Source organism: Elephantulus edwardii, unplaced genomic scaffold, assembly GCF_000299155.1.
Source record: "Elephantulus edwardii isolate Elephantulus edwardi_28Jun2011 unplaced genomic scaffold, EleEdw1.0 scaffold00109, whole genome shotgun sequence".
In the NCBI taxonomy this organism is placed as follows: domain Eukaryota; kingdom Metazoa; phylum Chordata; class Mammalia; order Macroscelidea; family Macroscelididae; genus Elephantulus; species Elephantulus edwardii.
The window spans coordinates 9,091,355-9,104,841 of NW_006399859.1; the positions used below are offsets into that span (position 1 = coordinate 9,091,355).

General features: G+C 39.2%; 1 protein-coding gene across 3 annotated transcripts in view; it reads left to right on the forward strand.

Annotated features, from left to right (window-relative positions):
• SOX6 (SRY (sex determining region Y)-box 6) overlaps positions 1 to 7,337 on the forward strand; it is a 704,108-nt gene extending 696,771 nt beyond the window's left edge. Inside the window, exon 16 of one of the 3 annotated variants that reach the window (XM_006892046.1) lies at positions 5,978 to 7,337. In XM_006892046.1, coding sequence (XP_006892108.1) covers positions 5,978 to 6,281 — 304 coding nt within the window. In that variant the 3' untranslated portion in view covers positions 6,282 to 7,337. The remainder of the gene's footprint in view (positions 1 to 5,977) is intronic. The other 2 variants (XM_006892045.1, XM_006892047.1) reach the window with 2 other exon arrangements.
• Positions 7,338 to 13,487: the final 6,150 nt, after the last annotated feature.

Sequence of the window (13,487 nt, forward strand, 5' to 3'; positions counted from 1 at the left end):
TGTTATTTTCACTGATTTCTGAATTCACATTGTTCTGCTATAGAGAGAGCTATATTTGAATACTTCAGTGAGTAATTTAGACATACTGCTTTTATTTCTATCCCTTACTGCAATATCAGCTACAGAAATGTGTAACATAGAAGCTTATCTTCTAATGAGACAAATTTCACTACCTTCATTTATGGACCTTGAACTTGAAGGACCAGTAAACAGTGAGACTTTGCCAACATAAATATTTGGTTCCTTTGCATTTTGGCAAAGTTATACTCTAGGGTTGTTTTTTTAAAAAAAAATTGGAAATCCTGCAACAATGCTGGACTTCTAGGATAATCAGATTATACACTTTGCTTTAGCTGAGAATGAAGGTTCTTATCCATCTCTGCTGATATCAGTTGCATGCATACACTTTTATAGCTTCTGCAACTTTTGTTTTGATGTGCATATTCATTATCTGTAAAGCCCAATACTTGCCAACTATTCCTGTTTGTGGAAACTGCTGTGTTTGAGTTTTGACTTTGCAATTGATCTATAAAAGGAAGGAAAAATGAATTTTAGAAAAATAACTTCAATATACAAAGCTTGAGTTTGCTGGCTGGTGTTTCATTTTGTTAATTGATTAGTCAATCAATTGGTCAGTGCCTGTTTAGAGTCAGCTATGTACCCAGCACTATTCTAAGTTAAATAGAAAGCATTATTCCTGTAAACTAAAGCTTTCTTGGAGTGCTATAGTCAGAGAAGCTAGACACAAATAGATTGACAAATATTAGTTTGTTACACACACATACAGTGTTACACATAATATAAGAAAACTACTGATCTCGATTTTATAGCAAAGCACAAGTGAGACTCAAGAATAGAGAGGATTTTGCATTGATGCTAACAGTACAGTGTCTTTGAGGAGGTGATTTGAAATTTGGGGAGATTACAGACTGGTAGCAAGAGGGTTAAACTTAACTGTTTTAGCATAAAAAAGGAAGTGAACATATGTGAAAATTATCAATAATAGAGAAGATCAGCCCAGGAATTTCTCCTGGCACTGAAGGAAAAATACGACTAGGAAAGAGCACTCTTGAGAAGTTCTTGACAGCCAGGCTTGACTGAAATTAGCTATGCTGTCTTAATTTTTCTTTTCTTTTTCTTTTTTTTTTTATGCTACTAATGGCAATGGGCTAGCAAGATTAGCCTAGCAATTAGTTTATGCTTTTTATGTGCACAGGTTCCATTGTAGCTTAGAGATGGCCATAGAAGTCATCTACTTCAAACACCCAGCTATTGTAGGAGTTCTCTTCAAGTTTGCCTGAATTTTTCTTGGGGTAGGGATTACCACTTCCCAGAAGAGGAGGTTGTTTGTAGGACTCTACTAAAGCTTTTGTTGGTAGTGCCTTGGAGTCAGCTGCAGTGCAGAGCAATCCTCCATAATACAGAAGGAAATCCTCCTTACCCCTGCAATCTGCACCGTCCTGACAGTCTCTGAAGTGTTTAACGCCATGGTTGCAGTCACTGTGCCAATCTGTCTCTTTGAGAATCATCTTCTTTTTTGCTGAACCGACTTTTCTGAACATGATGTACTTATTTTCACCTGAACTGCAATCTTATTTTCTGTTATTTTATAGGTTGATTCTAATCTTTGATTTCTCCTAGAAAAAAAATCTTATTTATGAGTATGATCATTCAAACATCTAAAGGTGGATTATGTTCGTATCCCTTCTCTACTATTCTTATTTCCATCTAGATAGTACCATTGTACCTTTTCTAGAGTAAATTGTCCAGCTTTTTCTTTTTTTTTTCTTATTTACTACCTAATTTGTTTATATGTTAATTTATTTCAGGTATTCAGAACACATTCATCTGAGTATCTCTTATGTTCCAGGCAATGTTCTAAATTCTGAAATCACTGAAGAGCGCTATCTTCACAAAGCTTAAATTCTAGAGGAGGGAGTTAGAAATCAGATAAATGGATAACAACTGATGATATGTAGGGGAAGGACATAAAATAGGCACAGTGGTCGGCAATTTTAAAAAAGATTGTCTTGGGGAAACAAAACCAAACAAACTTCATTCAAAAGGTAGCATTTAAGCAAAGATCTGAGGATAAGTAATGAAACCATGTAATCACCTGACATTTGATGAAAAAAAGAAGTGGGGTCATACAGAACCAAATATTCCAGTCCTGCAGGATTTTTCCTTTTCAGTTATTTCTTCTAGGATAGAAGCATTTTCATACCTCAAATGCCTTCTTTACGCCACTGTAGTAAAAAAGGAAGCACTTTCTTGGGCTGGCCGTCAGTTACAGTTTGTTCTACAGTCTGTTGCTGATTCTGACTGGGTTTTGTGGGCAGGTATTCAAGGTGATAGTCAAGTTCATCACCCTGTCATTTCCTTGGGCTCCTTCCAGACTCAGGCATGCTTGTTCTTTGTGAGGTTTATACCGGTTGTTAAACAGGGCAAAGACAAGGGAATGCACATTTGTTGATTTATCAAAGGAAAATCCCACAATTCTCATTAGTAAGGTGGACTGTGCTTTAAAAGGAGTAATATTTTGAATGCCATCCAACATACAGGACTTATCTTCTGATACTGTAAAGGTATTGCTCTGTGAGATTCATAAACTTTAAGTAGATTGCTGGTTCTTCTCTTCAGCCTATCTTAGTCTGAAGAGCCACTGAAACCTCTTTATCATGAGTGTCCCGCTAGTATTTCAGACACCAGTGACATCGCTTCCAGCCTCGCAGCAGCATGCTGGCCGTCCCACATTTGACAAGTGGCTGGAGCCCTTGCTGGGACGAAGTTCCTGTCTTACAAGGATAAGCTCTCACTCTAGCGTTTACATAAACCTTAAGCAGTTACTTGTGAATGTGAGGCCATTGCCAGAGCTAGTCTATCCTCATTTATTCAAAGTGGCAAATCACTTCTGGGTTTTTAACTCTAGACACTTCAGTAGACTTTAGCACTGACTTGGAGTGTGAAGTGGCCAGCGAGGGGTACTCTTGGATAGTATATATGTCCCACTCCAGAAAGAGAACGTTGTATAAATACATTTCTTTCCATCTATTCTGTCTACTTTTCTTTACCATTCCATTACTGACTTAATGCCTGAGTATCATTAGATATGTAGAGCTTAGTTTAGAATGCTTTGATTTAAATTGCTCTTCTCATCCTTGGATATCTGATAGGGAATGTGTGAGCCAGTAGTCACAGGGCATCAGTTCTCAATAACTAACATTCTAAGAAGGCAGTTCTCTTGCAGTGGAGAGAATTCCTAACTTGAAATCACAAAACTGGTCTTGCTTGCAGCTGTGACACTTTTGTGGCCTCAATGGCACACAACAATGATGATGGATGGATAGATAGATAAATAGATAGCTCGAACGTAGATAGCTAGAGGAATGTATATTTGAATTTTTAAAAAATGCTACAAAAATTACCATTTATTCTTTTTGAAAAGAAAGTGTGCCAATTAATGGTAGGCAGTTACTATCACAGATTATGCTTACTAACTTGATGAAATCTGTAAAATGGGATAATATTTCAGTATAAGATTTTACCCTGCATATAATTACATCAGAAATATTTTTATTGCAGTTATCCAAATTCAATAAAAATTTAATGAGGCATTCACTGCCATGAGCAGGTTAGCATGAAATTTAATTAGTGTTAATTTGTCCAAAACTGAGAAAGCAAGAAATATAGTGTTTTTAGAATTTAATTTTGTGATATAAAACCCATTATTTTTTCATAACATGTTTCTATAAATAGATTTAGGAGCCTCTGGGTGTTACAAAAGAGCCCTAGTGGTGCAATGGTTTAAGTGCCAGACTACTAATGGAAAAATCAACAATTTAAGCTTCACAGGAGAAAAAAATGAGGCCGTCTGACTTACAACCTTGGAAAAGCCCTAGGAGTAATTAGATTCTGTCCTATAGTGTGTCTCACTATGACTTGGAATTGACTTAACAGCACTTGAGTGGTACAAATGTTAAGCACTTGACTACTAGCCTAAAGGTTGTTGGTTCAGACTCTCTCAGAGAGGCCTGACACTGCTTCCAAAAGGTCACAGGGTTGAGCAGCCTCTAGAGCTCTCCTACTCTGTGTACATGAGGTTGCTATGAGTTAGAATCGACTCAAATGACATTAACAATAAAATACATAGATTTAGCTTCTTTCATCTCTTTCCTTCAGTCAAAATAATAATGAGAATCATAAAAATGGATTTGTATTAAGTTCTTAGTGTATACTGAGTGTCAACAAGCCCTAAGGGAATCAGGATTTCATGTTGACTGCTTGCAATGTATGGGCTCTTGCATGTCAGGAAGTGTGAGGGTGGCACAGGATAGAACAGGGTTCAGATCTTTTGTTCATAGGGTTGCTATGGGTCAAACTTGAGTCACAGCACCTAACAGAAACAACAATATGAAAGAGTTATGGAATTTTAAAAAAATTTTATTGTTTTTGTGTGTGTAACGTCAAATCAGATCTGACTGGTATAGGAAGAGATTGTCCCTCCTTCTGTAGCAGAGCATCTTGTGGATTTGAACTGCAGGCCTCTGGGATGGCAGTACAACTTCTTGGTACTAGGCCACCAGAGCTCCGAGGTATAGAATTTTTAATCTGTTCCCTTAGGTTCAAATTTCGGCCATGCTGATTATTAAATGTGTAACCTAAAACAAGCCCTTACGTTCATCTGAAAAACTTGAATTAGAATGTTGTTGTTGAATTGCCATGTTAATTGTATGTGATTTTGTATTTGTATGTGATTTGCTGCTGACGTCAGAATTGGCTTTTGAAACAATTCTTTGGTTTTGTGGGGGAAAAAATGCCTTGCAAATAACTTCCTTAAATATCACAGCTAAGAAAGCCCGGTGGAGCAGCTCTCCCTTGTAATAGGTGAGATCACCAAGAGTTAGTTTGTTTTGTTTCAGTGACTGAAAGAATTTATTAAAGATAGTATTATTAGCCCACATAGTGATTCTAACATATCAACCATTTCTTCCAAACAAATTTTGTCATATTTGCAATATTAAAAAGAATTTGTCAAACCTCATCAATTAATTGCTCCTTTACACAGGCATACTTCACAGATAATGTATTATGCTGTTTTCTAGTGCACCTAACTTACATTTACACCTTACTGTAGCCTATTCATGGCAATAGCATTATGAAAAAGTTGGAAATATTGTGAGAATTACCAAAATGTGACAGAGATGTGAAGTAAGGACATACTGTTGGAAAAAAAGAAATGGTGTCTCTCAAAAAATAAACTCATTAACATCAGAGTTGGAAGTAACTCATTGCTAACCCTCTGGTATGTTTTCAGAGTTTGTAAATTACACAGGAAGGTTTTTATGAGATTGCCACAAAACTTCAATTCGTAAAAATACAGTATCTGTTAACCGAAATCAAGTGACATGCAGTGAAAAGAGGTATGCCTGTATCGTTTAATTCCCATCAGAACACAAGGAAGGAGTACTGAGGGCATAGTGTATAATGTAGTTTTAATCCACTCATTGCTTTTTGATGGTCTAGTCATACTGCCAACCCAAAGGCACGTGGTTCAAATCCACCAGCTGCACCGTTTGAATTCACCAGCTTCTCAGAGGCAGAAAGATGAGCAATCTCCTCCCATGCAATTTACTACTCTAGAAACCAACTGGAAGGTTAGCTGTGAATCAATTCTGACTTGACTGTGCATAACAACAGTTGTTCTTTGGGAGAAAGATATACAGTCTCCAACCTGAAAGATTTACAGCCTTGAAAACCTGATGGAGGTTTGCCCTGAGTGGAAATGTCTTGGTCAGCAGTGGGGTGTAATACATTCAGGACTCTCCCCGAGCCATTGTGTCACATTTTGTCATTTGTTTAAAATATCAAACAGGATCCCACCTTGGAATATGCACCAAATGAATTCTAATACTGCACAGAAGAGGAGGTAGATGGAGAGTGATTATTCCTTTGTTTTATTTTTTTCCCCTCTGTACAGGCAGCAGCCTCAGATTCCAATCACCACAGGAACAGGTGTTGTGTATCCTGGTGCTATTACTATGGCAACTACCACACCATCACCTCAGATGACATCTGACTGCTCTAGCACCTCTGCCAGCCCAGAGCCCAGCCTCCCAGTTATCCAGAGCACTTATGGTATGAAGACAGACGGCGGAAGCCTAGCTGGAAATGAAATGATTAATGGAGAAGATGAAATGGAAATCTATGACGACTATGAAGATGATCCCAAATCAGACTATAGCAGTGAAAATGAAGCCCCAGAGTCCGTCAGTGCCAACTGAGGAGTGTTTGTTTGCTGAATTAAAATACTCTGACATTTCATCCTCCCTCCCTCAACAAAAAGTTCTTAAAGAGCCCGCATGCATTTGTGGCTCCACAATTACATCAGCAGAATGGTCTTAATTGTTTCGTAAGGTGTGAGACAGATTAAGTTTTCCCTGATTTTTCATGAACTTGAGTTTTTGTCGTTATTGTTGTTGCTGTTGTTGTTGTTGTTATTTTTTTAATTTAGGTGAAGACATATTAAATATGAGACACCAGGACTTGAAAACTTATCTCAACCCATAGCTGTCTTACAAGTCTTATATTTTTGTCTTACTTTTTTTTTCCTTTTGGATATTGATAAAGGTTTAAGTTACTGTTCTAGATGGGGTTAAACATTCTCACTCAGGTATGCTGTGCCGGCCTACAGGTTGTGAATGTGTTTTTATTCTGAATTCTTTTAGAAAACAACTGAGGATTTCATCTATTGTGAAACAGAACAAGTCCACGGCGTGTGCAGCTGCATGTAGAGCATATTCAAAAGGCCTCAGAATTCCATTTTTCCATGTGTAGAGTTAAACTTTGAATGTGCCAAACTTTTTCATAACTTTTGAATCTTAATATTTTGAAAGTCTTAAAGGAGACACTGCAAAGTCTTAGACAATCTTTGGCATCTTAAAATAAAATAGCAAACTACACCTTTTCTTCCCCCACACCCACGCCCAGAAAATGGTAAAGTACTCAGGAATCTGGAAACCAGATATTGTAAGGAACGAACAAGGTTGCCACAGTGCACGTACCCAGTTTTGTTTGCCTCTTGACGTGCCATCAGAGTGTGACGTGGAATGACGTCTGCACAACAGAGCGACCACCACACAGATACAGACATGGTGGTCTTCTCTGCCTGAGACCACCTCTCACTACATCCATTATCCCTTTGCCTTTAACCCTGACATTCAGTCTTAACACATTTTCTCTTAAATAATTTATTCATTCCAGAATGTCAAGGGTCCATTTACTATTTATTTAAAAAAAATATTGTTGGTGGCATTAATTTAATAATTCTTGTTTTCCACTCTCTTTCCCAGAAGAACTTTTCAGTCCTTTTTACCTCCTTCCCCTGCTATATACAAAAGATGTACATAGTGATTTTATGTCCCCAGAACATCTGGAAGCATTTCTGAAACAAGATACTATTAAATGCCTATGTTGTTGTTTCTAAACATGCATGTACGTCTGATTACAGAGATGTGTATTTGGGGATACATGTATAACCTTACACTTTAATAGGTATGACCCTGAGGTTTGCTATCACCTCAAATCTTTTGACAGAATTTCCCCCAAATTCAAATTGAGCAACACGTGGTTGGTTTGGCACCAGTAGAATTACCCTGAATTCCGTTTAGCTGCAAGGGTCAACTGTGGTGACACCAGGCAGGAGAGTCCCATAGCCAAACCTGAAGGTCAGGGGTGGTGGGTCATCCAGGAGACCACAGGGAGGCTGTCCAAAGCAGGAATTTTACCCATGTTGTGTCATCCCAGCTGATGTGGCCAGGGAGTTCTTTGTGAAACACCCATGATACAAAAAGTCACATGATAGCCTCAAAGCAAAGAGGGAGGCAGTAGTCTTGATACATCAGAGAAAGAAAACTGTAGGGAAGGAGAAGGAGGGAACTACATTCCCTATATGGGGTGTTCCTATTGTTCACTCTGGGAAACAGGTTCTCTCCTGGTGCAGCGCAAGAGTTCCTCTGGCTGACTGTCTGTATCTTTGGCCACAAGTGGGGCATGCCTGCATGTGAGCAAGGCTAAGTGCATCTGCCACAGGAGCAGAGCATTTCCCTGCTGATAGGCTGGGAGGCAGAGGGGTTTCATCCCTCAACGCCATGCCAGTTTGCTCTTCCTGATACCAGGACTGACTATTCAAACCCCTGTGGGGTTTGATGGGAGAATTCAGTGAATAGGAAAGTTCACCTCATGGGACAACCCAGAATCTGCTCACTAGGACATAGGAACAGCCCTATCAGATTTCTTGAGCCATTTTGCCACATGAAAGAAATAGTATACCTGCATATTTATTTAAAGAGTGCTCAAGGCCATACCTAATAGCAATAAATAGGTCCAGCCAAGGTATTACCAGCTACACCATTAGCTGGGAGTGCTCTCTATAAGCTGATTAAGGTACTAATAGAATTGTTTTGTTCTTAATATTGTTTGGGGATTGGAATCTTGTATTTGTACAATTATTTCAAATGAGGAGGAGGTCATTTTCTCAAAGAACAAATGAATATTTATTGTCTTACTGATTTCTCTGATTACATCCCTCTCCTCCTTGATTCATTCTCACTTTTTCTCTCTGGCTCTTGCTCTTTCTCACTCTTTTTATTTCATTGCATATGTAGAGTGCTGTATGGCTAGCATTGTATTGTATGTAATTAATTTTGCACAAAGGCAAACACTTAGAATAGTAGGTTAATTTTGTTTGTTTTTATGACCATGCCAAAATAATATTCTGGGCTGGTGGAGAACAAAGGACTGTTCTTTAGGACTGAAACTTGATTTTGCTTGTAGTAAAAAAAAAAAAAAAAAAAAGAAGAAAAAAATAAGAAAAAGAAAAAAACACACACACTCACAGATGTTGTTTCGTAAGTGTTATAAGCACTGGATATAAATGGTATTTTTTATCACTTCTGACTAATGTGAAACTGTTGTACGAAAACTACATGAACAAAAGTCATCTGTTTCGACTCGTGTGGGCTTGCCTCACAGTTGCCGGATTTGAGTCATTTTTATGTCTTGTTATTTCATTTATTTATGCAAAATACATGTGTGTATGAACACTTTGTTTTAGCTCCAGCTCTGCCTCAGTACTGGGGTTCAGTTACTTCTAGCCATGTTCTCAAAAATGAAAGGCTATTCAGGAATGATCTTAATTATAAACGTCTCTTTCATTGGGTCAAACAGTGATTTTATCTTTGAATCTAAATTCTTTGTATAAGCAGCTTATTTATTAGCCAACTGTGGCTCTAAATATCCATGGAAATTGAGGATGACAATCATAGGGATCACTTCATTTTCTTTTTAAGTGGGGCTTAAAACAAAGTTTTTATGACTTTACCATCTCATTTTAGATTTTTCTAATTGTGTAAATATAACATAGAAATAGAATTTTATTTTTGATTCGTGAATACTTGGTGAGGTATAAGTTATGTATTTCCTTTCTGTTCTGTAGCCACACATATTGGTCCAGACAAGAAGTTGACAAGTCACTGTACATCCTGAGGCTAGTGAATTCTCAGCCGCAGTATGAGAGAGCAGTGTGGGGCCTGAAGCAGAGACAGCAAAACCTTCAGCTGGGTTTTCACATAGCCTAGAACTCACTGTCTGCAGACTCATACTTTTACATTCTTTTTCTTATAGAAAGTTGATGAATTGAATGTTCTAAATTTCCAGTCTGGCTGGGAGAGAGTCAATTTGGTCTGTGAATCCACCCAGAACTTAGAAAACAGTTCTGTGACCACATTTAATAGCAGGAACCATTAATGTCATTATTGGCTATTAATAAAAGCCACACCATGCCAATTTTATTATTATTATTATTAAATATAAAGAATATTATTTTTTTCAGTGCTTATTTCATGGTACCTTCAAATCAAAGATATAAATGATCTCTGCTCTGTTAACAGTCTCACAGGATTAGGTTTTCCTTCTCAGCCAGATGAGGGGCACAAGCAGACAATCCTCTTCTAAAAGCCAGATATGGAATAGAAAGGAAGAAATGGGAAGAGAGAAGCAAAGGTTATTGATGTTTGGACACAGGCAGCCAGGCATTTTCTCTAGTTCATTGGCAGGTGTGATGTAGTATCTTTTCCAGAAACGCACGACAGTTTTGTTGTTTCCACGGACTTCCAGCTCAGCCTGTTGGGAGCATGTTCCTTTATTTCGTTTGGTATTTGACACTCTTCAGTCTTGCTGTGGGCTGATTTGATCTGCCAGGGTCCTAACACTGCCTGCCTGAAGTTCTAAATTCAGGTGTTGGGTCACAGTGTGGCAAAGCTTGTCAAATTCTGGCCTCTTCTGAACATTAGCCCCTTGGGAGCCTAGGGCGTTTAAAAAGGGTGTGATCACTCTCCAGCTGAAATTAAAGGCTGCTTTCTTTCCTTCATGAAGACAGACTGCTGCTTCGGTACACCCTCTGAGCCAGAAGCTCTGGCTGAAAGCAGGGATTGTTTCCAGGAAGCTCCTGCCCCTGGTGGGAAAGCAGCCGGCTCACTTGAACATCAGGACTGAGGCTATGTCTCTAAATTTACTCATTTTGCAGAGAGATGATTGCTACCTACTCGTTTGGGAAAGGAAAACTAATCACTTAGTTTCAAACCATATGAGAAGCCCTGTGCCAACAACTGCAAAGAAATGCAGCTAGAGGAATGTATTGAAATCATTACTAGGTCTTCCTTTTTAATCGGAAAATGACAAACATGGTTGCTGCAGCCTTGCCTGATTTTGTACACATTTGTCTAAGGATTGAGTTGGCACTTGAGCTCACTTCTCAAAAGTATAACAATATATATGGCCTCATTCATCCTTTCATGAAAAGCACTTGCATAATTTCCTTAAATGACCTGCCCCCCATGTGTTTTCTTCCTTAATAAACACCTTCTAGCTGTTGTTCCTACCGATTATGCTCTGTTATGCTGTGTTCTGTTGAGTGTAGCCCTGGGCTTTTGTTATGCAAGCAGGCTTCCTTTTCACCCCCCAGCCCATCCTTTCCTTTGGGGGCAGACTGCCTTCCAAGAATTCAAGAACAAGGATTGGGATGAGGGTCCCTTTGGGGGAGGGGGAGGGCAGGGTGGGGAGAGGGGAGGAAGGTAATGCTTAGTGCATTATATTGCAGATACTCTTCAAATCAGCGTCCGTGGCAATATGAAAGTTTGAAGGCAACTCCGTGACACATCTTGCGCAGTAGTTTCCTATTCCTGAAGAACCACAGCATAAGATGAGGCCTCAGTGCTAGTGCTCTTGGAGTATGGGGAATGTGCAAATATTAACTGTTTCGTGTGCTGCGCATTGCCGGCCTGCAATGTGCATTCTCCGTTCGTCTTCCTTGGTCATAAGTGTTTCTGCTTTTTTTGAAAGTGCAGTCTTTATTGTACCCTCCTCCAGCTTGTAGCAAATTAGAATGCTTAGCATTTATGTTCATCCATTATTGTATTTGCCATGTAAAATTTTTATTACCTTAGACAAGCTTATAAGCTGTTACTACATAACTTATCTTACTGTAACTCTTTCATTTCCTGACATTGTAATTTGTTTGTGATGTATATTGTGAGATTGTATTCTATGTTAATTTAATCAGCACAATTCACTGACATGCTGGACTGACATGCTGGCTGCTGTTTCAAATTGTAAAGTTCGTGTAGGGCTGTTGGGACAACTGCAACTCTGTTGTCAAGGTACTGCGCTTTGGTTCCTATAGCAACACTGTGGGTGTAGCCCTTGAAATAAATGCAAAGGGCATTGAATACACCCTAAAGCAAATTTTAACTGCAGATTTTCTTTGTAGAAATTCTATGTATAAAATGCAAGTACCTATTTGGCCCATGGCTAGTAACTATTTGGGCAATTAGAAAAACAAAAATCATAAAAAAAAAACAACAAACCCTAGTGTCTATTGCTGCTTTGAATATGTTTGAAAGTCTGAAAATGTAAATAGTTTATCAAAAAAAATCTTGTACAGTCCAGTGTAAAGTTTTTAAATGACCGTAAGGGTTGCCATCACATCTTTCTCACACTCTCCTCTTGATAATGGGGGGAAAAAAAAAGTTTGCTAAGGATTAAAGAAACAAAAAAAAAAAAAAAGGATCTTCAAATTTAGAGGAATGGATCATTGTTCTTAGCTTCCTTGCATACACAAACTTCTTGGATTTTGTCGTGCAGTATTGATGTGAGATAAAATTCAACATTAAATAATCCTTCAGTGGTACTTTCCAAAGTCTTCCCCTCCTCTGCCTCATAATTAAGGGAAAAGACAAAATTGAAAGACGCACTGTCTATCCTGGTGTATGTTGGCACCTTAGCTACTTCCCCCCCCTTTTTTTGCACAAGGTGCTTTCCTGATATGTTAAACATGCCATCTTTGGGTGATAATGTATATGCCATGATGGGGCCAAGGCCCTCAGGGGAGTGTCTATAAGAACTGCCTATTTATGCTCATTTACCTCAAGACTGTCCTCTCTACCCTTAATCTAGTCGTCATCACTCCATCTTTTGTACTGCTGTTGACACTTACAAATTAAAGATAAATTTTGTTTTATGACCTCTGTGTATGGCCTTGTCTATGCCCTGCAAACCTTCCACCATGGAACCAGAAAGCCCTCAGTTTGTTGTCTACTTGCTTTGTGGGAGCCAGGAGAGCTCCCTGCTGGGGCTTATGCCTCCCAGGGGGTCTCAGAAGACTTCTTGGGTCCCAAAAGCCCTCAAACCCCTAAGCCAAGAAAGAAAGGCTCTCCTGCTTTTTTCATTGTGGATCATACAGGACTGCAGCAGGAAATACTTGTGGATTTAGATGGGAGGAACAGTATCCAAAGTGGATTTTTGTCAACAGAAGATTGAGAGAGAGAATGCCACTTCCTATTTGCCTGACTTCTTCGTGACAGCAAAACCAGGGTCTGAAAGATCTCAATGGCCAACCTCCCATTTCACACCAACTTACACAGACCTCTGAGCCAAGACTGGAAAATGCTCACAGAGCCTTTCCTTCCACTCCGCTTGGGAGGGATTGGCTGCTTTCTCAGTTGCTTCTACCACAGAAAGAGCTCCCATCCTTGGCCTATTGTCCAGCCACACTAGGCTGGGAGCAAAGCTCCTCTCCAGATGATAGCAGCTTCTCAATATTTCCAAAGGCTCAGGGATGGAGGTGAGGTAGTGAGGTGAAGTGAGCAGGACCCTTAAAGCAGACTTGCCAAACCAGCTAAGCCAGTGCCATGGGTTCCAGAAATCAGGAACCAGTACCTGGAGAGTGAAACACAAGTATTTCAGAGAGGGCACCCTGTGGAGGGAAAGGGGAAGCCCAGCAACTTCTTTCTGCATAGTCTAAGAAAAATGCCATTTTCTCATTGGAGAAAAGCCAATCTTTTGTAGAGCTTGTTTTATACCTGTCAGATTGTGAGTCCGAAACAAACTGCGGTAAATTCTGAACACTCAGCACATTGCCTGAACCTCCTGTT